Source organism: Aplidium turbinatum, chromosome 4, assembly GCF_918807975.1.
Source record: "Aplidium turbinatum chromosome 4, kaAplTurb1.1, whole genome shotgun sequence".
NCBI classification, from domain to species: Eukaryota; Metazoa; Chordata; class Ascidiacea; order Aplousobranchia; family Polyclinidae; genus Aplidium; species Aplidium turbinatum.
The window spans coordinates 34,997,579-35,023,172 of NC_137475.1; the positions used below are offsets into that span (position 1 = coordinate 34,997,579).

General features: G+C 37.8%; 3 protein-coding genes across 3 annotated transcripts; 2 read left to right on the top strand and 1 right to left on the bottom strand.

The window, feature by feature from the left end:
- Positions 1-2,088: 2,088 nt before the first annotated feature.
- On the top strand, positions 2,089-6,863 carry LOC145768115 (ras-GEF domain-containing family member 1B-like). The gene is made up of 9 exons (XM_082579587.1): positions 2,089-2,182; positions 2,957-3,041; positions 3,153-3,938; positions 4,133-4,351; positions 4,444-4,584; positions 4,778-4,960; positions 5,123-5,509; positions 5,782-5,905; positions 6,050-6,863. The coding sequence occupies exons 1-9, from the start codon at positions 2,151-2,153 to the stop codon at positions 6,190-6,192; spliced, it is 2,100 nt and encodes a 699-aa protein (XP_082435713.1). The 5' UTR covers positions 2,089-2,150; the 3' UTR covers positions 6,193-6,863.
- Positions 6,864-8,420: 1,557 nt separating this feature from the next.
- On the bottom strand, positions 8,421-24,949 carry LOC145768116 (haloacid dehalogenase-like hydrolase domain-containing protein 3). The gene is made up of 2 exons (XM_082579588.1): positions 24,369-24,949; positions 8,421-10,618 (listed from the first exon to the last, which is right to left on the bottom strand). Exons 1-2 carry the CDS (start codon positions 24,859-24,861, stop codon positions 10,290-10,292), a joined length of 822 nt encoding a protein of 273 aa, XP_082435714.1. The 5' UTR covers positions 24,862-24,949; the 3' UTR covers positions 8,421-10,289.
- Positions 13,817-20,026, top strand: LOC145768266 (uncharacterized). Its single transcript, XM_082579746.1, has 3 exons — positions 13,817-13,876; positions 17,824-17,943; positions 18,416-20,026. Exons 1-3 carry the CDS (start codon positions 13,817-13,819, stop codon positions 20,024-20,026), a joined length of 1,791 nt encoding a protein of 596 aa, XP_082435872.1.
- Positions 24,950-25,594: the final 645 nt, after the last annotated feature.

The following is a 25,594-nucleotide window of genomic DNA, read 5'->3' on the forward strand; positions in this document are numbered from 1 at the left end:
TACCGTTTTATTCGCTTAGAACAGACTCTATCGTCTGATCGAACAGAACATTGCCGAAATACTGAAAGAAACTTTGCCGAAAGTCAATTGAGGTATCAAAGAGTAAGAGTTTTAATTTTCATTGTAGACTACAGTTTACGTTGATTATAAGTATAGCCTACCCACTTCCTTTTCTCTGCTGAAGTAGGTAGCCTGAAATTGAATATATTGTAAGTTATAGCCTATGTCAGTTTAGCAACGTTAGTGGAACAACTTTTATGAAATATCGATGTTGTTACTGACTCCGTTTGTTGCTCTGTCAGTCGTTTTACTTCTGCGATTGCGCATATTTTATTTTTAAAATTATGTTGATAACTTTTCTAAAGTAGAAATTTTGAAAGCTTACTCTTAAGACGAACTTGTTTGTACTATGTGATGGGGTGGTTGTTGTACCTATCTACGAGGGTAGGCTACTCATTTTTATAAAACTAGTCAAATTTTCGCTGCGTATAAAATGTGAGTTTTGCCGAACAGACCTAACCCTAAGGGAACGTTCAAATATTACGTAACGCTTTTTTTCCGAATTTTTGACCCCCCCTCCCCCATGTAACGCCAACGTAACGCTTTTTTCAATCCCCCCCTCCCCCATGTAACGCTTTTTCAGTACAAATTCAGCACAAAAAACTACCATTCCGTACTCGAAAGCGTTACGTAACGTTTTGCTTGAACCCCCTCCCCCCCAATGTGACGCTAACGTAACGCTTTGCATAACCCCCCCTCCCCCTCGAAGGCGTTACGTAATATTTGAACGTTCCCTAACCCGTTTGGACTTTATATTGGCGGTTTGTTACTTTATTGCTTTGTTTCAAAAATACAATGATATCAAAGTGATGCCATTTTAAGAACTTGCTATTTTTGACTGGGAAAGTAAAGAAATACCCTATATGGACGAGCTGCCTCATGCACTTGATGTGATTGAGGCACAATCGATTGTTTTTTTTTATTTGTGCTTTCTCCCTAAAACAGTGAGTTGGCCTGCACAATAATAAGGCGTCAGTTGGTCTGCAATGGTAGCGTGTGAATGTAGTATCGAAAAGGTCTTATTTGGAAAGTTGTGGTTACTTAAAAATGGCCGAAAGTGATTGGATTTTCTTATTTTGTTGTGTTGCTGCCTCAGAACAGCAGTAGCACGTAGACTGCAGGTTTAGAAGTCGTGTGCATGAGTGTTTGGTATAGGCCTATATTTGAAAAATTGCGAGAATAGAATGCAGATTGTTGAGTTATGGTTGTTGACCTACAAAATGCAGCACGAACTAATGAATGTAAGCTCATCATATACTGTAAGTTAAAAATCATAGATTAACGTCATAACTTTAACGGGTAACAATTTCTCTGAAAAATATTGATATTAGGCTATTGTGGTTTCATCGAAATTACTTCAAGTATTTTTTGATTTCTTGGATTAGAGAGAGTGAGAGATTATCATTGTATGTACCCCCGCAAAACTTTTGAACAATATGCTAGTGCGATCAATAAGTTTTATGTAATATTTTGTATACATCGTATGTATTTTTAACGCCTTGTAATCTTGAATAAGTCAGTTAGTATTGTGCCTGACTTACTACAACAACAAGCCACAAATTTCCTTCTTATTGCATCGAATCAATTACTATTTGTTTTTATTCAATTTAATTTATGTTAATCCCTATTTTAGTGACAATTTGCCATCTCATCTTACGCGTTATGATGTTCCGTTGTATGTTGTGCATGTTTGGGTACGTATGAGGTCCCTTATTTCAGCGTATGCGTATTACAAAATTACCATAAGTAGAGACCGAGGAAAAAAGGTTTCTTGCGTAAAAAGATTAAGCTGCGGTCTTAAAATACCAACAAGCCCTTTGGCAACTGTTAAATTTTCAGTTCATTGTGCCATCACGCAAGCCGCGTGTCAGTCAGACATTTGCCTGAAACTTGAGCAGAATTCATTACAGTTACAAAAAGCTGATTCACTACCGTCAATTAATATGACGAACAGTTGTGCAAGACAGTATTTTTTATGAAGTTTCACATGAGACTGGGAGCGCTAAAGCATAAACATGTTTGTTTTGCAGATCAGACTGAACTGCTGTAATTAAAAACTATTATAATTGCTTTAATCACAGTGAAGCCTCATGCCGATCAGAATATCAAGTTTGCTCTCCAGGTATGTATTTTTGAATGCTTTTGTGTTTTCATGAATACATAAGAATAATTACAATGCTACCGCCAGTAGCCTATTATAGCAATGTTTTCTTGATAGCACTTAGAGGACTATAGACTTAAATTTGCTATTGAAATTTTATTACCATTTGTAAATCACTCACATGAAAAGAACTTCATGATAGATTGAATGTAATTACATTTGAATCGTAGTGACTAGTATTATAAGTTTAAAACTCTAATTGCCACTCTATTTCGGAAAGCAAAGAATAAGGTATGATTAGCAGGATGGGTACTTAGCAATGCGTTGTGAAACTCGTGGGCCTTGACACTGACTCGTGATTTGTTTTGGCTCGTGAATAGTACGCAATGTGTTTTTTCCCGCAGGCGTAGCTTCGCCTGCTGGTTTTCAGCTTTTCTTTTTTTTCCATCGTGATCTGTAATCTGTGTTTGTCGTTGGTAAGACACGGTAACAAGGAAAGTCGTCAAGCCATTTGCAAAGTTTGTTGAAAAACAAACTTTGTTTTAGCTTTGGGCGACTCGGCAAAAATCTAATTCGAGGACATGAGAGCAGTTTTCAAATTTAACTGCACAGCAACTATTCCATTCCTTTCTATTTTAGCGGTCAGCAGTTTCTTCATGGCAACTTGTTGCGTACTGGGTCTACGTGAGACGAAACTTGGTGTTTTTTGCTCCCAATTTACCTTAACCTGTGAAAAGTCGATTCTTTTTTAAAAATTGAATGTTAACAAATAACTAAATTACCTTACTTTTTCAGAAACAGGAAAACCAAAATGGATGAAAATTTAAAACAAGAAGCTCTATTGCGCCATCTCCTGTCCAAAAGCAAAAATACTTCTGACGTAAGTTGCTTGAGCGTGTAGTCTCTGTCGGTCATATTTTCTGAAAACCTTTAATCTAAAATGTAAGTAGGCTAAAGATGATATAATTTATAATTTGTTATTTTTTTGCAGGATGAGTTCTTGTATTCCTTTCTGCTCGGTTTTCGATTATTTCTCTCCCCTCACCAATTGCTAACAGAACTTCAAGCACTTTTAACGGAAGATATATCTCGGATTAATCAATCATCTTCGACAGTAACAGTATGTTCCAAATGCCATCAGCTACACAAGCGAGGCACCGCAACAGCAAGCAATTTTGAATCAGAAGATGCTCCAGTTGAATTGATTGCCGTTTCCTCTGTTTCTTCAGATGTAGCATCTGCAGTCACAAGCCAAACATATGAAAAGCCCAACACATTTGTATCCTCCGCTTTCATAAACATGACAGCCCCAACTGCAACAGAATCAGAAAATGCTGTGGTTGAAGGTGAAGACACGATCCGTCGCCGAAAACGAGGACGAAGAAGAAATCAGGTCGATGGAGCAGTTGAAGTTGATGCTACAAACGTTGACAACACGTTAGCAGTGGATCGATCAACATCTTTTTCTCGCGACTCCGGGATCTTATCTGGAATTATTGATCCGGATGATTTGGATACAAAAAACAAGAGCAACGCCGTCACCACAGCAAGCGAAAACAAACAGAGCAAAAACAACAGCGGTTTCACGGAACTTGATTCTCCTGGGAATTGCACGCATTGCCAAGGCACATCAGAAAAAGAAACAAGTTTTTCTTTCAAACAACAAATGATTCATATCTTGCGCGAATGGGTGCGTCGTTTTCCCGCAGATTTTCGTAACAAGAAGATCATGTGGACACTAAATGACGTCATGAAGGGATGCCGAAGCGAAAATGAGGTAGGCTAAATTAATTCTGTAAAATTTCATATTAGGCTATCTTGGCCAAACATCTTCAAAAATAATCCCAACACTGTAGTTATTGCATGAGCACGACGAAGTCTTTTATCATCATCATTTAACTATGGATTGGTCCCACTGCAGCTTATTCATAAATAATTTATTAATTTTCAACCGGACTTGTAATATTTCAGGAATTAAACGGACTTTGCACTGAAGTTGTTGACTGCATATCTCGGCTTACGGCGACACAAGAAAACTACGAGCAACAGCTAAGCACCTTTGAGCTTGAAAACGCTTTGGAAGCAACGGAAAAATCTTGCAAGAAAGATGCAATTGTAAACTTTGTGCTCAAATTAAATGACGCAACTGACATAAACAAAATGGCGCAGCAACTCTGCATGATAGAAATGGTGAGTGACAAAAACAATTTGTTATTTATACTTAAAGTTGAAGGCATGTTGTTTACAAAAGGAAATGTATTTATTGTGTTGTATTTTCTTAGGATTTTTTGAAACACGTTGGAGCAGAGGAATTCCTACAGCTGTTTACTCCTGATGGCGATGAAGATGTCAGAACAAACCTAGGAGCTTGTGTTAGATGGTTCAATCGACTGAGCCACTTAGTAGCTACAGTTATTTGCATGGTGAGTTTGGTTTGCATCAATTTGTAATATTTCCAATGATTTTTGAAATGTTAAATGTGTAGGCTGCTTATCAAATCAACATCGATTTAACGTTTGCAGACGTTGAAACAACAAAAAAGGCTGATTTTTTTCCAGTTGTGTAAACTTTTACAATCGCACTGATGTCGCATTTAACGTCAATCGGTACTTTTAGTGTCGGAAAAGAAAGCAAGGGCGGCACGTGATCACCTTCTTCGCGCGAGTTGCGAATCGTTGTTTCGAGCTCTCCAACTTCAATTCTTCCATGGCCATTTTAACCGGGCTTAGTCTTGGACCAGTGACGCGATTGAACAAAACGAGGAACAAACTAGTTTTGACGGAACTCCATAAGCTGCAGGTAGGCTATGCTGCAAACAATCGGACCGTACAGTTTAGCTTCATGATAAGCCGCAATTGTGGATTTTGTTGGAAATGTTCGGTCTATCATAACTACCGGTAGATAGAAACAATTTGTGTATTGTGTAAGTTTGGTGACTCACTGAGTAGTTTTGTTTTTCAGAATGTTTTTGACCCGAGCAACAACTTTTTGACGTATCGATCGATTTACATGTCATGCGTCGAAAAACTGCGATCTTCAAAGACCAGCGATGGAGTGGCAAATCGATACTCAATCATTTCTCAACACTCAGTGGTCTCTGCGACATCAACCGCTTCACAACAAGGCGACTCAGGGATCGAATGCGATCACGAGACTCCAACACCCGGTTGTACAACGACCACGTGTTGTGGCAGGGAGCGGACTTTAAAATCTCGATTCACCTTCGATCCACAAAACGTCCCGCAAGAAGGCACTGTTGTTCCATTTTTGGTTTTGCTAGTGAAAGATGTCTATTTTCTCAATCACGCCATCCAGACAGTCGATGAAGATGGAAATATCAATTTCGAGGTAGGTTAATTTTATACAGTACTCTTTACTCAGAGTAATATTGGCAGCATTTTAAGTGTGCAAGAAGGGCATTTGTATCTTGTATGGTACTTCGTCAGCCTCGGAGAGCATGGATTGTGTGACAAAAATGTCAAATGACAACATATTGGACTAAAGCTAACAAGCACAACTTTGTGGCAAAATGAAAACATGTATTACAAAGTGGTTGAATATAGCAACCTTCATAATACCAATTGATAAAAAAGGTTGTAAAAATGTATTTTTTTTTTCAGAAATTGCAAAGCTTATCCAACATTTTGAGACCGCTCGAGGATTGGAAACAAATGACTCCATCTTATCAAAAAGACCCTGAGATGCAAGAATTTCTTTTACGCACACCAGTGCAAAATGATGAAGGTGAAAGGCTAGCAACAAAATTTCCAATGGGCTAACTTCGTATAAAGCCATAATTACAAAAAATAGCATAAGCGAAAAGTGCAATAGAAATGTCCATTGTCCATGTTAGCTTTGAAACATACTAAACTTTTGGCTTCTTTACAGACTTGTACCTTCTATCGTACAAACGAGAAGCCCCGACAAACCGCTTCGAGAAGCAGCAGTTGAAAACCTTGAAGACAGAACGTGATCTGAAGAAACGAAATGCGACTTCAGTTACAAGCATATTGCGACGAAAAACTATGTGAAAAAGTTAGTTTCTGAAAAAGCAAAGGATTACATTGCCGCGGAGGATCATGTCACCTTCATAGTGAAGCCCCATGCGGAGTAGAAATGCCTTTTCGGCAAGGATTACGCAAAAGAGAGAGTGAGCATGTCATTGAAACAAACTGTTGGAGACAGACTTTTACTCATACTGTGACGTTCCATTATCTTGAAATCTATCTGCCTTTGTGTCTGAATGGCAAACACCAGTTGCAGACAAATGTCAGCACGACACAAGACAAACTATGCCAAGAAGTTCATTTAAAAATGAGCTGAAGTTTCCGATGATAAAGTTTGCTTCCATAAGCCAAGGAAACGAAGTAGCTGTCTTATTGTTACTGTGCCAAAACGATCAATTGCTTTTATAGCGTGTTTGTTTTAATCTGTTTTTTTTTGTAACTTGTTTTAGAGCAAAGCATTCCCAATATTTGTTATTCATCTCAAGTCCCAAACAGATTGTTTTATTTTTTTACATACTGCCGTGATACGTATTGTTAAAAATATGGATTCTTTTCATAAGATACTGTTAAAGTTCGTCACTCTATTAGTCTACATAATGATGCGTTTTGGCTGATAACCAATATTAGTTGTAGTGTTTGTTATACACTCACCACTGAACTGTGCATTACTGAAAATAAACATGCTCTTAACGACACGCATATTGCTTGTTAAAAGCGTTTCATATTCTGATCATCAAAGCAAACTTTAGAAAAAAAAACTAGTGACAAAATGCGGAAAATGTATCCTAGTGCAACCAACTAAACTGGATAATCAAAACACAGAAATAATTGACATTCAGAACAAAAAAACTAACAGCATTAACTGTTGTGCTTATGCAAGTTTCGCGTGGTTTAGACTGTTGATAATCTGGCAACACGGCACAACAATCTAGCCTACTACTGAGGGGTAAGCACGTGCAAACAAGCTTCTTTGAAAAGTCACATACCGCGGTGTTAGTCCTTGTGATGACAGCTCAGAAACATTTCATTTATAGGACACCGTACCGGTAACGCCATTTTCGTCTCAATGCGTTTTTTGTATAACGGCTTAAACACCACTTTGCATGATGGCATCATAGGATATTTGATCAAACCCACGGATACGATAACTGCCACACAATTGGGTATATCAGAACGTCGTATGTTTAGCGACTTATAAGTTACGTATACACATTACACAGGCCTTGGCAGCGTGCGAAATGACGCAAAATACACATAAAATGTATCAACTACTCTGATTGCTATCAAGCGAAACAGATCAGCCTCCAGTCAAACTTGAAGTACGCACGTTGACATGGCCTGTGTAGATAGGTTTCCAAGGGTTATGGCAACCTACATATACGACCGTATTGTGAGAAACAGGTTGAAACATACGACAGGTGGGGCCATGCCTCTACATAGCCCTGGTATGATCAGGCAAATCTGTTTGGTTGAATGCGAAATTAACTTACACTTACAGTAGAATTCTCAAACCATCGGCTGCGGCCCAAATTTGGGTCACAAAACCTTTCAGAAAATTAGAAACGAGATGAGATTGCAATTAGGCACATTTCAGTAAAAATAAGTAAATTATGGGCCGCGGAGAAAAAGGGCTTTGTACTACTGTACTAGTATAAAGCTATCAAGGAAGAAACCGACAACCGTAAATGAATATACAGATTATACAGGTCTGCTACTATTCGGTGAGTCCGATTTGGTGAGTTCCTAACCTCTAACCCCTAACCCTAAAACGACAATGATAATTAGGCTACGGTACCTGATAATTAAAAAAAAAAAATTGAAAAAATCACCGAATAGGGATCGGACTCACTGAATCGGACTCACCGAAACGGGCCATTCCGGATTATACAGTGGTACACATACAGTGCATCACATGTTTGGGCCGCAAAGTTGCAACATTTTTGTAATAGCTGTCTCGAACAAGTGGTGCCGAAATGTATAACTCCATCTCTTGCTCATATGAACATTTTAGGAAAAGCAAGATATAATGGAAATAATGTAAGCTCCAGAGGATGCGGTTGATACGATAACACACAGTAAATTGAATCGAGTTTCAAGACAGACGGAAGCATAGCTATGCAGATATTACAAGAGGCTTTGCACTTGACCACAAAGTGATGGTGTTTACCAGAATGAACTCTGCGCTTTGCTTATTTCTTCTCTTTGAAGAGTTTTTACAGATCAGACTACTTCAAATATCATCAGCATTCAGCAGGCTCTTTATGTAGATCATTAATTGATCATACTGTCTGTTTTTTTTTTTTTTTTTGTGTGGTAACTATGGAAAACGTTTTGTCTGCCATTAAATTATAATAATAAAAAGGACACAACACAGTAATATAAATTTTGTTAGTTATAAATTTAGAGTATTTTCAGCGCACAGTCATCAAAATGCAAACAACATTTACGGAAAGATTATGTAATGGTATAAAAAACCACATCAGCTTATGGCTAAACAAATCTTGCTTGTCAAAAGCAGATGCGCGTTAACAAGCTTGCATAAATGGAAATATTAAGATGTTTTAAAACTGGACAGACTTTTATTTAACAGGCTACATTGAGTGCAACTCTCAATTTCACTAACGAAGCTCTCTTTGGGAGTAACAATACTCTAGAGCAGGGATGGGCAAAGTTGTTCAAAGAAAGAGCCGCTCGCGGATAAACCATAAACACCAGCGAGCCACAAAATCAGTTGAGATAACATAACAGCAATAAAAACACAACGATTGTTTATCCATGAGTTATGTACTTGACTCACTAATGTCTGAAAATTTGGACGATAAGTTGTTAATGCTGTGCGAATTAATTTTTCCAAGCGTTCATTTGTCAAGGTTGCATGATGTTTTGATTTTACAAAGTTATAAATTTTTATAAAAATAAATAAGTAAGTTCTGGTGCTACTTCTAAGCTTCAACTAATCGCTGCTTGTAACGACTTTACTAAACTTTCAATTGTTGCTGACTGAATGCAAAATAAGCCGGGAGAAGCACAATGTTGCTTTTGCAAAGTCACAATTTTGCAAATTGTTTAACAATGGCTACAGTAAAAGAGAGACTCTTGTTTGATCTTTGTGTTGTATTGGCCGCAAATTAGATTTTGAAGACAGTGTAGGGCTGTAGGCTAAGTCACAAATTTTAATTTATACCAACCGATTTTTGCGCCCCTATCAATGTGGCGCCCATGGCTCGAGCCATACCTGCTATACCCTAGGTACGCCACTGCTTGGTTGACAGTCTGAGATACATTTATAAATTATAATCTTAATTTTTTTGTAATACATTACGATTCAATACAAGAGCCACAAAATTTATGTTGAAGAGCCGCATGCGGCTCGCGAGCCGCACTTTGCCCACCGTTGCTCTAGAGTAAAAAACCAAGCATGGTGGATATGACATTATGACAACTACCGTGAAACCAAGTAAAAAATACAGTAAACATCTAAGTTACTGTGATGTGACAGAAAATTAATCAAAGGAGTTATGTGATCCCATTTTAAGGCATCGACTTCATTTAAGGATTTTTCGGCTGTGCAGACCTCCCCATGATATGGACTGGAGGCCGGAGGGCCTAGTCTCCATTGACGATTATACTAGACAGCGGCTAACGAACGGGTGCCCTGATATTTAGAAATAACATGAGAAGTTGACGTGGAGGGAAAAGTAAAACTAGAACGAAACATCATATGATTTAACCAATGATTGAACTTATGCACATTATGTATAATGTGTAGAGTTAGATTTAATTTCATTATGGTCTAAATGATTCTAGTTTGGTGGAAACAGTTTGTTGTTAATCCAATCGATTTGGATAATACCGGTACCAATAGTTGATGAAGTCCTTAAGCGTAGGGACTAAGAAGAGATTAAGTGATATTGCTTTCTTCTTGTGGGCACAATAAAATGTCAAAAAAGTATATGCAATTGTCTTTGGCAATACTAATTAATCTGATAATGCAAGTAAACAAATAATATTATAATCAAACTCAATAAACATCTATCTAAGCTCAAAGCAAAGCATGCAAACTAATGAAACACAATAAAAGTACCGGTAATAATGAAATTTTGACAACATGCTTCAATATCTTAAACATGGTGTTGTGAATTTTGTAGCTGAGTTACATACTGTCGAGCACAGCCTAGATGTTTTATACAGTGAGTTGGATTTAAAAGTCCACTTTTCACATAATTGCCATCTGGATCTAATAACAAAGAGAGCATCCCCACTTTCCTAGCACCAAGATAATCCTTTTCTAAACTGTCACCAATATGCAGAGTTTGAGATGCTGTTACTTCTCTCGTCATATGTGGAAGATTTGATACAGTTTTAAGTGCAAGGTCAAAAATACGACTGTCTGGCTTTTCAAAACCACTTTCACAACTTGTAATAACAAAGTCAATGTTTTCATGTAGTCCTGAACACAAATATCAACATATTAATGAAAGATTAAGCTTAGCATATGCAATTTCATCATAAAAATGCTAAACTGGAAGTTTTATGACAGCATAAAGTACATAACTTATCAATGCAGATCACCTGCAAGCATCAGACAAGCAACAGTAGACCTGTCCTATAGCCTATAAAAGGAATGTCATTTGTGTGTACTCAGTAAATTTTCAACATACTTATAGTCCATGTGCGTTTTGCAACCATGGTTTTTCAAGGACCTCTGAAGATCGTATTTGTTAACATAAACAGTTACTCTTTTTTTTATTAAAAGATATTTTTATACTCTTAAGCTTGCAATAACTTAGCAGTATAGTTATGTGCATTCAAATTTCAAAAATGCATTTTGTGATTACTGTTTCCATCCCAGAATGCGTCTAAACACCACTGTCATTCTGACGGAATAATTCGGCATGATCTGTCTAATAATAATCTGTAAAAAGACACGCCACAAATAATGCAATAATAGCAACAACATGCGGACCCTGCTAAAAGCACTTCTTCTTGACCATTTATTTTTATGCCGCTTGAAAGTCAGGATGCCATTTTTATATATATACTTTTTTTATAAAAAACAGAGTTTCCGGTTCTCTTAAAACATAATTTAGAAACCAAAAAACAAGTCACATCGTTAGCATAACAAATAAAACTTACAAAAGTCAGGATAACAGTATTAATAAATAAACTGATACAGTATAAGTTTTTTTTTTGTCTATCAATCGCAAAATATTTGCTAATTCGTGAGTGGACGCAATTACCTTGCTGGTTGCAAATATGCACATGGACTACCGTCATAGGCGCCTAAGCCGTGGGGGCGTGGGGGCCTGGCCCCCACGCATATTTCTGCGTGGGGGCAACTTTTTATGCTGTATTGATACATAAAACAATAGATGAACTAGCGATCGGCAGCAGGAAAACGTTTTTTGAATGCAAACCGCAACAGCTTCGCAATAAATCACTAGAACGAGTAGCGATGCTACAATCCCACACCAGACAACAAAATCTGTCATTTTTACATTGATTTAACGTTTGCAGACGTTGAATCAATGTAAATATGATTGATTTTGCTGCCTGGGACATAGCAAAAATCTACCATTTTGTGTCGATTCAATGTCATCAGATGTTGAATGCACCCAAAAAAAAAACATAATTTGCTACGTAGACGGAGCGTGCCTTTAGCTTTATGAGCTTGCAAACAGACTTGATGTCGCTTTCGAAAGTCGAAACCTCTGCACTGCAGTGAATTGCGCGGTGCCCAGTGAATCGCTCGCTGTGAAAATGAACTTGAAGACTCGGCCCGAGGTAACCACTAACCAACGCAACAAGGGCTGGTACAAAGGGGTGCCAGATGTTTCGTCCCTAAGATCTTTCGTCCCGACGTTTCGGCCCTACAAGACATCGGCTACTTTGGTGGAAAGTGCGAGATTAACAGTGGCAAAACACCGCGACCGAAAAAAAGTTTTATTCGAAGTCGGCAAGGGGCCGAAACATCTCTTGAGCTGGCGAACACCGCGGCCAAAAAAAGTTTAATTTCGCGGGCGAAAAAAAGTTTAATTCGAAGTCGGCAAGAGGCCGAAACATCTCTTAAATTTTCAATTTAACAACCTTTGGGCTACGGCCGTGTGACACACGATGAAGAAAATCAATAACTATTGCCTTATATGCCTACAATACAGCCACTGCAGGATTTAACATAACAGCATTTGATTATATTCGTCAGAGGTAGATGAAGACATGACTTTTAATTTCAACTGTCGGATAGTGGAAACGAACTAATAGTAGGCCTATCTGAATACAATTGTGATTAAAAAAGCTATAGCCTAATTATCATGTCATATAATTCACTGATTTAGACTAGAAAAAGAAACGCATGTCGTTTTTTTGGTTATTCACAAACGTATTGTAGCCTATATACCATTGCTTGAAAAAGTAGGCTAAAACAGCCACAGTAGGCTACATCATGTCTATTCGTCTTTCCATTGTTGGCCAGAACAATCAAGCAGCGACGATCGCTCCCCGCGGAGCAGCTGGATATAGTGCAATCGTTTGTAGGTACCGCGGTAGCCTACTGTGCAATTTTTTCAAAACGAATTTGTATAGAATAAATATGCCAATGGTGTGTTTAGGAAAAAAAGACAATTGTTACGGTATTTCAAAATAATTATTTTATAATTTTTCCCATCATCAAAACAAGAATTCGAACGCCCAAAATTACTAGGCTACATAGACGTAGACTTCCTTATGAGGTCACTCAGAACAAATAAGTTAAACGTAAGCTTTGAAAATGAATAAATCAAAACATAGGCTAATATATCTATTCGATCATGTGCATGTTTAGTTTTCTCAAATGTGTGACAAGCCATTTACAAGCTAAGTTATGAGTCTGACTTATTAATCAAGATGGCTTTTAAACTCTGCGCCTCTTATTTTCTAAGCAGTCCAGGAACAAGTAGGCCAGATTATAATGGGGAAGATTAGGCTACTTGAAGAAAAAAAAAATGTTTTTGAATGTAGCTTCATAGATGGGTGGATGAGCTGAGGGATAGACATATAGATACTAATTTGCCTCAGCGATCCCCATTGAGCTCCGTTCGTAGAACAAACACGATGTAGACGGATTATCGAGACCACAGGATCTTGCGGTTGTGACAGCAGACGTGTCATTTAACTTGGTATAAGCTTTATTCTGGCATAGCCTACTTTTTTATTCTTCCTGACAGGATGTTTGCAAAGTATTTGTTGAACAGCTGGCATTCGTAGATAATTGGCCACATAGTGTCTTGTTTTGATTCGATTTCTAGGCCAACAACAAACATTATGTAGTCCGACAATTGCATTAGTAGATAATTGGAAACCTTAGTAGCGGAAATGATTGATTAACTTAGCCTATATTTATTTTTTTATTTACTCGTACTGTTGTTACCTATTTTCTGGTCTTCATTCCAACACGCTTTGCACAATAGCCTACTTTATATAAAGCCAAAGTTGTATTCATCTGCGGTTTCAGTTTCACAACTTCTTAGAGATGAACGTATCAAAAAAAAGCTCCTGCTCTTACTGCAGAAAAGTGGTTCGAAAACGACAAGAAGCGATACAGTGTGATAAATGTGCAGGTTGGCAGCATCGCATCTGCAATACAGGCTTATCGCGAACATTGTACAGAAAAATGGTCAAGGATGAGTGGGAACTGGAGAATTGGCAATGTTTCCAATGTTCGTCTGAACAAGTAAGTAATAGCCTACAGTGATATTTTATTAACATACTAGCCTTCATCTATCTCGAACCAGCCGATTTTGGATAGGCTAATAACATGCGGTAATTGCTAAGACTATTGCCAATTATTATGAAAACCTAGTCTTTAGAAATGTGCAACGAGGTCAATTGGTGGTATTAACCTCTGTAATGCTTTTTTGCTTTGAAGCAGGGATGCCCAAAGCGCGGCCCGCGTTAACAATATCTGCGCTTATAATTTGATAATATCCGGCCCCAGTTTGGGCTTGTCAATTCAGTTTGTTTTTATTTCTGACCATCACAACGAAAAACAATAGGTATGTCAAACATAGCAGAAGTCAAGATAAAGATAGAAGCGACAAAATGCGAACGTTATAACGTGATTGATACTAAAACAGTAGGCCTACAATAGGCTAAGTTAAAAACATGGCATGATCGCAACACCTTAGTAGAATATCAAAATTTAAAAGAAAAAAAAGCGGTTTTCAACTTTACTTTGTATGAGTAGCCTAAACAAAAAAAAGAAGACAAAAAATAGACAGTCGCAAGGTTGATCGGCCTTGGTGCGTTATCAAAAGTGCTGATGGTCTTGAAGAGCAATACAATTTCCCTAAGTTATACAGTAGCTTACAGTCAGCCCCGCTTAATCGGGACCAAGCCAAACTGGTCTGATTAGGAGAGCAAATTCCAATGTTTTTGCGTGTTATAACGTCGTCGTTTTGCTGCCATTTTTCCTGTCCCGTGTTTCTCTGTGTTGTTTAATCCGCACAAGATAAAGTGAAATAAACACAAAACTAAATTTAAATTTTTTTTACCAGTCGGGAAAATTTTGCAATTACAGGTTGTGCGGTGGTTGATTTCTTTGTTTCATTTCAAATCAAAGTTCACAAAATAAATATAATTTTTAGCCAAAAATTTCGTTTTTGACTTTAACAATTTGTGTAAACTTTCAAGTTGTTGTCTACTTTTGGGCTTGTTTCAACTTTTAAATGGATTGGGTTACTTTTTACTTGCAATTGGGCTGGAAATGTAAAAAGTAGGCCTATCTGGTAACCTTTGCCACTAATATAGCATAGCGCCATGCCCAACATTAACTATTGACGTGTAATCTCGCTAAACAATACAGTGTAGAAAAAGCAAAAACCGTTAACCATTTTAACCACCAACCTATTTTTGGTGGGAGAGTGGTCCGTTTAAGCGGCGTAGTGGTCTAAATAAACGGCGAAAATTGTACAGAACATTTGATTTAGATACAGAACCAGCGAAAAACGGTTGATTGAAGGGGTAGTCTGAATTATCGTGGGCCATAATAAGCAGGTTGATTGTATAACTAAAAACGTTTCGTAACTGCTTACCTGACGATATACATAGGCCGAACTTCAGGGAAAAGACTCACAAACAGCGAAATGAGGCCCGTGCCTACCAAACTTTGGGCATAGCCTACTTGTTTTAATGCAATAACTGGTTTTAAACTATTTGTTTGGGTAAATGCTTGTTCTTAAGCAAATGCTGCTATACTTACATATTAAAGTAATATCCAAATTAGCAGAACTCCAAATTCATATCTAAATCCGGTTTTTAAAATAGCTCAAGGCCGGATTTAAATCCACATCAACGGAGGACTTATTAGTTTACACTAGCGGTAGGCTAACCCTGTGGGCTAACCTAACCCAAAACATGCCCATAAATAACTATGCCACACTTAATCTAAAGTAGCCTACTTTTATTATCCACCTCAAATCATCATAATGCTTGCAAATTACACCGAGCTGATAACATGAAAACAAATTCAACATTTGAAGCATGATGGTTTATGTTTTTGCAGTCTACCCTTCTTTAATAGTAGCCTACAATTTTGGTAGAGGTCACTTTCTTCAACCACAGACATATACAACCCTTCTTTAAGTTTTCTGTCTTTAAATGCTCTGTAATATATTTTCTAAACCTGAAAATTCTTTTCAATTTAAGTTTTTAAAATAAATTTGCAACATCACTGCAAGGTAACATAATTGTAAATTGCTTGAAATCAATTTTGTGTAACTTAAAGTTAGGTTTAAGCGGGCAAGATTTGGGCGAACACAAGCCTACTCTAAAAATAAAAGATAAAAAAAAGCTATTTGTTTCGTAAGACGTTATAGGTCGAAACAGTTTTTATTCAGCCAATCCATGAGGACGTTGTTACATTGGTGGGCGGTGAGATATCCTTGAAGCTGGGTTACTGGGTTAAATCTAGTAGCACTGTTGTACGCAGTGTAGTGGGCCATCCCATAGCGTTATGGATCCCGGGCAGTGGCGCCGGCAGGGGGGGGCAGGCGGGGCAGCTGCCCCCCACCCAATGTTTTGGGCATCATCTTTTTAATTTTTTTTTTTATTAATACATATTAATATTTTTTTTTATTATATTTGGCTCCCAACCTCAAGTACGTCAACTGAAGTTGCAAGGGGGGGGGGGGGGGGGGGGGGTAAAAGCTCTCTCTTTAAAAAAAAGTATGGAAAACCTTGATGACTAAATTGTACAGTAGATAAAAAGATTTTCAACAGAAGCAAAGATATAGACTTTTTAAAGTTGTAACTAACGTCACATTGATGTAGAAAAATAACAACCTGTTAAATTTTTGATACCTCACACTCCCATGACTTCTTCTGCGCGCATTTTGGCATTGGTTGCTTGCAGTGATTTTGTCACTTAAACAAAACGTTTCGTTTCAGCAGTTTTGAGTTGTTCGATTCTTATGTTGTAAAGGAGACTCAATTTCTCCAATATTTATCATTTATGTTTCTTCTTTAATCTCAACAGAGTATAAAACTTGTAAAAATTTTTCATCCATACCACGTCATGAATGAAATTATATCTCAAATCGGCGTAATGACGTGACATCATCTAAACATTTTACCGAATAATAAAGTAAAAAATTCGATCGTCAAAAGTGGTTTGGTGGTGGTAAATATTACGTAATGAAAAAAATGTGATAAGGTTGGAAGACATTATGTCATGTATTTTCAATACAAATTGAAGTTTAAAATTTATTCTTTTGTTCATAGTCGTAGTCCTCCTTCAAAGCGGTATTACAAAGAACAATTTTCGATAAGGGGGGCATCAAGAATATGTCGACATGACTTTTAAGGTTTACGTCAGCTCCGGAGATCAGTAAAATATAAGGTTCTCGTTATCGTGATTGTAAGCCACATTGTAATTTCTCGTCAAACTGTGCAAGGATGCAAGCCATCTGCAACTGCTGAGATCGCTTGTTCGATCTAGATTAACATCTAAACAGCTATTCGTTATACAAAACTTGAATATATCAGAAATAGCCTAAAGTAACTTCATTGTCTCAAAGCTTTTTGTTTGACACTCATCAAGATGTATGACCTCTATGACGTTACATTTTCTAAACTTTGGGTTGACTTCAGAGCATAAAAGTTAGTGACTTACCGGAATAAGATCGCTTTTTGAATCAACCAAGTAGAAAATTGATAAATAATAAAACTGTAATAATCTCGCAAAAAAAAGCAATCAACCTATGTCTCTAAAACAAAGTTTGCCTAATTTTAAACGAAACTGCATTAAAAAAGCGAGTTTTGCCTATGCTAAACATTCAAATATCTCAGTCTGGAATTAGCAACAATAAAACATAGAGACTTAGCTTTATTTCCGAAAAAATGCAGAAGAAAACATGATCTTATCCTTTTGCTATGCCACCGGACAGCACCATTTTACAGAAATATTCATACCCACAATTTTGTTGAAAATGCTCTTAGAATGCACCAAACTGAAAGTAATTTTTCAAAATTTTTGACTACGCTACTGTCTTGCACTGTCAATATTTTGCCCCCCCTATTGTTGTAGGTCTGGCGGCGCCACTGATCCCGGGAGTATGGATAAGCCTACGTTCTATTATTTTGTTTGCAGAAAAATATACTTTCTTATGTTTGTCTTTTCAGACAGAAGGAACAAGTTTACTGCACACGATCAACACCTCATCACAAACTGCGGATGAACAAACTTTCCAAGGTTTCGATGCAACTTCTAGTTTGGTTGCCACAACAGGAAACGAGCCAGAGGTAAAATATAAAATGATTTCATGCGCACCTAAGGCTGGTGTTTGGAATTCAGGATTTGCGTCAATCTGAAAATTAGGCGATGGTAGTTTACGTAGCATAATGTTAATTAAGCGTGGTTTAAGTTTCGGTTCACGTCTTCAGCCTAAGTATTAAATTCTCTAATTTCAATACAATACTGCCTCCAAAAATAAAACATCGTTCATTGGCTACTTAGCAGAACTTCTGATTGTTGACCTTTGCATTTTAACTTCGAGGTTTTTTGCTGTCAATAACCTCATACGAAGGCTATACAGTAGACAAGGCACCGCAACCTCCTCATTTCAAAAGGTGGTCACTGCATTTGAAATACAATTTGCATGCTAAATTTTTGAAACAGCTCGGAACATCTTAGTAGACTACAGATGTAGGTTTCAACAAAGTTGCAAAAATTGCCCTCATATGCCAACTTAAATTTTATTTGGTTTATTTTCAGCTGGTACAAACGAGTACACCGAGAAACAGCATTGAAGCAACGCAAGGCGAACCACCAATACTTGATGATGTATCAGTAATTGATGATAATGCATCCCCAGTCGAAACATCCTCTGTTGCACCTCTTCATGCCAAAATGCGTGTAGGCGCATCCTATTTGGACGAGTCATCTTTGTCTTACTCGAATCCTGAATATGAGAAAGTACTTGAATGTGAACAAGTGATGTACAATGTGATTCAAGGAGGATCTAAAAGAGGTAAAGATAAATTGTTTGATTCATTCGGATTCAGTTATACATTGAAGAGAGAAACTGCTTCCACAAAGCAGTGGCGCTGTTCAATCAGAAGCAGTAATATAACGTGCTGTGCAACAGTGGTAGAAAAAAACGGCAAGTTTGAACGTGGAGCAGCCTGTCACAACCATCCACCAAAACACGGCGCTGAGAAGGTCACCACAATAACATTAGCTGCGAAACGAAAGGCAACCGCTAAACCATTTGAACCAGCGACTAAAATTATACGAGAAGAAATTCGAAAAGAAATCTCAAATCCTTCGGATTTGGAAGGACTACCTCCGATAGACAACATGTCCCGATATGTGAACAAGTTTCGGCAGCAGCACCGCCCCCAAGAACCAACAACTAAGGATTTCGAATTGGATTACTCGAATGTGCCCCATGACTTCATATTTGAAGATATCTGTAGCGTCCCTGAAGCTGGTAGGAGCATAGTCTTTGCCACTAAATTGCAACTGAAAATTTTAGCGCAAGCTAAAACGTGGTTTATGGACGGTACATTTAAAATAGTCCATAAACCTTTTCAGCAATTGTACACAATTCACGCATTTGTTAAAAAAAATGAACAGTTTTTCCAAGTTCCACTTGTTTACGTCTTTATGACTGGAAAGAAGACAGAAGACTATACGGCTGTATTTGAAGCTGTTACGACCGGCTTCGTCACACCGCCTGCAGTTACACGCGTGATCTTGGATTTCGAAGCGGCTGTGTGGAAGGCGATCACAAACGTTTTCCCTGCTGTTGAAATTAGAGGTTGTTCGTTTCATTTTACCCAAGCCATTTACAGACACGTGCAATCTTTGGGATTATCGGCATCCTATCGCAATAATTTCGACATAAGAAATTTTATCAAAAAGCTAATGGCGTTATGCTATCTTCCTTCCCTTCATATTGGACCAATGTTCGAAGCTCTGGAGCAAGAAGCAAATGCGTCTGCTTCCCTGTCTGAACTGACAAACTATGTGCAATCAACTTGGATGGAAAATTGTGTCTGGAAAAAAGAAAATTGGAGCGTTTACGGCCTTCCCTTTCGTACAAACAACGACGTTGAAGGATGGCATCACAAAATGATCAAGAAGGCCCGTCCAAACACTCCATTTTATTTGTTAGTAACTCTACTTCGTGAAGAAGCTGGCGACATTCCAATAAATGTCCAGCTCCTTGATATGGGATGCTTGAAGCGTCGCCAAAGAAAGAAATATGTTGCACTCCATAAGAAGGTATTTCGTTATTGGCGTCAGTATGAAAATGGCGAAAGAAGTGCGAACAAACTGTTAAACGCCTGTGCAAAACTAGTCAGCCCGGTGGTTGAGTAGCCCATCTTATCTATTGAACAGCAGACAAATTGCTTTATCCTTATTTGGGATCATCAGAAGATCTTGAAAAATATGCAAAAATAATAAATTGGTATAATACGGTAGCCTACTTGAAAAGGGTGTCCGAGGTTTTTTCCTTAAACAGTTGTTCGTAAAGCAATTGTTCGTAAAATTAATTCTTCGTAAAACAATTCTTCCTAAAGCATTTTTTCGTGCGTGCAGTTAAAATTTGATGTATACGAAGAAATGCTTTACGAAGAATTGTTTTACGGATTTCATTTTACGAAAAACAGTTTCCGAACAATGGTTTACGAACAATTGCTTACGAACAATTGGTTTACGAACAATTGCTTACGAACAATTTGCCTATAACCGCAAGTATTAAACATTACAACCTTAAGCCTGCCTGCAAAAACACTCAGAGTTATTGAAGGACCACTACCAGAGTTTTTCGCACAAGACTCCGATAAAAACGTGAACTGATGTTAATTAACAACGTGTATGACGTCATACAGAAGCAAAATACGATGCAGGCTGACGTAACCTGTAGAAATGAAAATAAATTTATGTTCAAAATGAATGAATGAAAACGTCCAATTTCAATTATGTTATTTTAAATTATTTGAGTTTAAATTTATTGCGGTGACGACATTTACTCACCAATTCAGAACGATTGTTCAGAAGGTAGTTACAATCGGCCTTCAGAATAGCAAGCTCCTCAGCAAGACAAAGACCACAATTGTTACGGCCACCCCCACTATTAGAACGAGAATAACTGTGGACCATGATATTTTAGGACCCACACCCTTGTCTTTGAATAACTCTGAATTTTCTTTTTGCAGGCGGGTTTAAGGTTGTAATGTTTAATACCTTTTCAAGTAGGCTACAGTATATAACCGATTTATTATTTTTACATATTTTTCATGACCTTCTGTGACCCCAAATAAAGGTGAAACAGTTTGTAGAGGTTTTTAGAGAATCTCTTCAAACAGATTGATCATGTTAGATCAGCTATGATCTCCCATACGAACTGCCTCCATTTTGTTTTGTTTTTATTAGTACATCTGGCCAGTGGCGTAACTACCCATTGGATTTTGTGGATAAATCCAGGGGCGGCACGTTGCTAGAGGGCGGCAAAATATCATAACTTTTTAAAGTTTAAACGAACAAAGACATTCGCATTAATTTATTCTCGGAGAGACTTAAACGACCTAAGTTAACATTGATCTAAGTGAAGCCAAAAAATTAAACAAGTTATGCCTATAAACTAATTTGCAACTTTTTTAGGTTGTGCCTCACCATGTGGTATTTGTGACGGTTTAATGATACTCAATACTCATGCTGTTGAAGTAATGATAGAATGTCGGTTGTAACTTGTAAGCCATAGCATTGTTCAGTCAATTTAGCTTTGGTAGTTGAGTTCAGATTAGTTTTAAGTTTATTTCACTTTCGGGAAGAGACAGGAATGGACCGTGAGTTCATCGAGTCAACGGCCACCTTTACCATCTGTCTGTGGTGGATAGACGGGATTCCTCCATCTTCATGTGTGAAGATCGGTTAGGTTTGTGAAAGGTTTAAAGTTTCAGGTCTGAAATAGATCACTTATAGCTTAACTCAGCAAATTTGCAATTATGGTTATTGTTTTTAACTAATGCGCTGCAGATTCCAGAACAAGATTTAAGCTGCAATTTTTTTCAATTAATTTTTGCCTATGAAGAGACTAAAAGAAAGAGAAAATTTTTAGAAAGAGAAAGAAAGCTAGAGAAGAGGAACTAAAAAGAATGAAGGAGCCATTTTGAAGTTCGTAAAAATTGCCTCTGCTAAAAAAAATGAAGAGATTAGCACATTAAATCTCTACCTCAAGTTGAGACGGAAGAAGAAGTGTAGGCTACCTCGAGCAAAACAACAACAAACTGATCATTGAAAGAAGTCAGCCTGTGAATGAAACACTGTCAGATAAAGATAACACAGATGCTATCTATTATTCTCATAACGATGTCGCTACTTGGCCAGCAACATTAACTCATAACATGAGAGTTGAGATGATCAAATTAGGGCCCGAAAGGTTTCAAAATAAAAAGGGCCATTCAAGCCAGCGATTACAGTAATTAAAGAAGACAAAGAATGCTTCAGCTGTCTGAGTAAGAAGAGGTTTTATTTTGAACTTTCAATAAAATTAAACAAAACTGCTTTAATTCTTCTGTTGTGTGGAATTTTAATCAGCTTTTACGACGGTGTCAAGGGAGGGTAGGGGCGCGTTTCGTGCAAAAATCCAAGGGCGGCATATTGCGTTGTTACGCCACTGCATCTGGCATGCTTTTTATTCCCATAACTTGCTTGATATTGTCAAAATATTTCATTTTTTGTCGTCCTTTTGTTCGTTTGCCTTGCACCATCCCAGTCAACATTGCATTTTCCAACGCGTTGCTTCTTGCAATATGTCCGAAGTAGCCTATCTCAATTTTTTGAGCCTGCGGTTGTTAATCAGACTCTATTTAACGTTTATTTGATGGGAAACAAATTCTTTGTTTTTCTTTAGAGAATAGTAATTGTATTTGATGTAATTCGCTCTGCTTGGCCTTTTGCTTGGCATTGAGCACTTTTTGTAGTAGGCTACAAGCATTTATTGTTCAACAGTAGACAAATGTATTGTAGGCCTAGATCTGCAAACCAGCAGTGCCAAGCGATTACTTGGCTATGAAACAGACTAATAAAAGGATGCATTTGAAAAGTTACTAACAAGCGTTGCATTTGAATACATCTGTGAATCACTGTAGGCTATAAACTTCAAGCTTTCGAAAATAACTATTTTTGACTTAGGCCTAGCTAGCTATCTTTTTAAACTTATCGTAGTCTAGTTTATTTTGCAATTTGCATGAGTGTCACCCAAGTAGCCCATGCTTGTGTTTATGGTAAATCAATACACACGCTTTACGCTACAACAGTCTGCATGGTTGTCAACTTTACTAACTCAGTTATTGGTTTCTTGCATCTAGGCGTCACTTTTTGCTCAAGCTAATAAACTGGTTTGTCACCCCCCATTTTGTCACGTTGGCTTACTTTACCTATTAGGACCTCCCTGGCAACATCCACTATGTTTCTTACAGAAAATATTAGTGACTCAAAAAAGAAACCTTTAACCTACAGTGGGTCATGCAAAATTCTTTTGATGTGGTTCTAAGCAAGGATCGTCTTGCATAGAAGAAAAGCAGCTTTATGGCGTCACACCAGCCCACGGTTAACAGGCACACCCGCTTATCAAAGTCAATTCCAAGGTAGATTACACTTGAAATTGCCCGCAACAGCTTGACAGGAAGCCAGAAACAAAACTATTACCAGTCACTGCCCAAGATGTTTCGGTCCTTGCCGACTTCGAATAAAACTTGTTTTCGGTCGCGGTGTTTTGAAACTCTCAATCTTGCACTTTCCTCCAAAGTAGCCGATGTCTTGTAGGGCCGAAACGTCGGGACGAAAGATCTCAGGGACGAAACATCTCGCAAGCCTAGGGCCGAAACGTCGGGACGAAAGATCTCAGGGACGAAACATCTGGCAAGCGTACAAAGCACATTGCGCACACGCCGCATAATCAACGAAGTAACGGACTCACGCAAACTGAATGGCGCACACACGACCGTTGCCATAGAAACCCGATCAAAGGCGGAATATGCGCATCTTTTGTTTCATCTGCAACGCGAAAACGGGCGTTTTACAGCGGTCAGTCATAAGTTGCGATATTGTAATGAAAAGGGAGCAATGTCAAGTCGAAAACTTAATCAAACGTCTCTCCGTAACTATTTTTCAAGGGCTGCTTACGGGTGTCAGCAACTTTTAAATTTATTCAAGGTGACGTGCTGCTGAATTGATGTAAACATGAATGATTTTACTTTCCACAGGTGTATTTTCAAGCGTATGATCAAGTTAGTATTTGCATTCCATTTTCAAAACATTGTCATTCCATTTACAGTGTACCTTTTAGTAAACCTTTTCGTCTCTTGTTTCATGCTAATAAATCTAGTTCGTTGCTAAACTTTATGTTGTGCTTAGCTTAAAGAGTCGCAGTCCATCAACCGCTAGCCAACGCAAACACATGTCATGTGTTTGCTTAACCGAAGTGGTCGAGTTTTGTTTATAATAATTAACGGTAGGTCGAACATAGCGATAACTCTGAGTGTGGCAATAAAAGCAATCCTAGTGTGACGGCATAATTACGTCATCCATCTGCGTGACACTTGCTGAATTTACGTTGCTGCTGATGAAACACGCTTTCGCCCCCACGGCCAAAAAAATAGTTAGGCGCCTATGACTACCGTATATAACAAAAATGTGTAGTTGTCTACATTACCTGCATTTTTTAATCCACCTTTAACACGATTATCGCCATTAGATAAGATTCCAATGCTGATATTGGGAGATTGTTCTTTGAGAAACCGCAACAAGTGAAGAGAGTGTGGTAAAGGATCCCATTTGAAGTTATCATACACTGCATTGAATGCTACATGCAAAAGACTTTGCTCATCAATATTCCAAAGTGGAAGATGCTTGTGATTATTAATCTTTGAAATCTCATGTGCAGAACCAGTAACAACACCAGATTTTAAAACTGTATCCAGAAAAACTGACAGCCACCATGACCTACATGTAGCACCAGCAGTTCTACCATACAAGGGATAGGCTTTTTTATATAGTTTGTAAGATTTCTTGAACGATTTCTCCATGGCACTAATATCGCATAAAAGGCTAGCATGATTTTTTAAAGCAACTGCATATTGCTCTCCTGCAGATGGCAATGGACGAAGCAAAGTTCCAGTAACATCAAAAGTTACCAAACGTAACATGTTAAAAAAATATTAATCTTCTGTCATGGATGCCATAAGTTTCGCCCAATAGATGCTAAAACAACTATTCCTAAAAAGTTGCAATAAGAATAAGATTTTGCCACTTATTCACAATAAGCCAACATGCATGAATTATTGAATATGATCAAACATGAAACATCACCGTGCCATGTGACGTCATTAATTGGGCTCTACTATTGCTAAAAAAAAGGTGAAGTTCAAAGATTTCAATCAATCAATCAATGTTTTATTTGTCAGTAACAGGAACATAGGTACATGTTTGAAATATGCAATATACACAGTACAAAAGTTACACAAGTTCCCATACCGACAGGGAGACAACGAGACGACCATACGGTCTACTAGTCAATTGCCACCCTACGGAAATTACGATTTTGCCATTTAAAATAAGCTTACAAGAGAAAAATAATAATTGAAAAGTTCCCGCGCTTCAACAACAGCATACGCACAAAAAAAACAACATATTGATGATAACGTAGGCCAAAACACAAAATTCCATGAAGCAAGCAGAGAATAATAAAGTTTCCGAAGCAACTGACAAGTTGGTTTCCATAACATATCACTTACGATGTACTGTAGCTTTGTAAAATTAACGTTTTGATCTCTTTTTTGAAACAATGAAATGATAAGTTTTTTAGCCTACTTGGAACCTCTGACCAGAGCATTGGTCCCAATACCTGCATGGACTTCTTGCCAAATTCTGTGTTTGATC

Bases quoted from the DNA above. Each gene is read 5' to 3' on its own strand.
- LOC145768115 (XM_082579587.1), top strand. From the start codon at position 2,151: ATGCCGATCAGAATATCAAGTTTGCTCTCCAG. The intron at 4,585-4,777 runs GTGAGTTTGGTT...CGGTACTTTTAG, and splicing joins TAGCTACAGTTATTTGCATG to TGTCGGAAAAGAAAGCAAGG. The intron at 4,961-5,122 runs GTAGGCTATGCT...TTTGTTTTTCAG, and splicing joins CGGAACTCCATAAGCTGCAG to AATGTTTTTGACCCGAGCAA.
- LOC145768266 (XM_082579746.1), top strand. From the start codon at position 13,817: ATGGTCAAGGATGAGTGGGAACTGGAGAATTGGCAATGTTTCCAATGT. The intron at 13,877-17,823 runs GTAAGTAATAGC...TTGTCTTTTCAG, and splicing joins TCCAATGTTCGTCTGAACAA to ACAGAAGGAACAAGTTTACT. The intron at 17,944-18,415 runs GTAAAATATAAA...GTTTATTTTCAG, and splicing joins CAACAGGAAACGAGCCAGAG to CTGGTACAAACGAGTACACC.
- LOC145768116 (XM_082579588.1), bottom strand. From the start codon at position 24,861: ATGTTACGTTTGGTAACTTTTGATGTTACTGGAACTTTGCTTCGTCCA. The intron at 10,619-24,368 runs GTAATGTAGACA...ATTTGTGTTCAG, and splicing joins AGGTGGATTAAAAAATGCAG to GACTACATGAAAACATTGAC.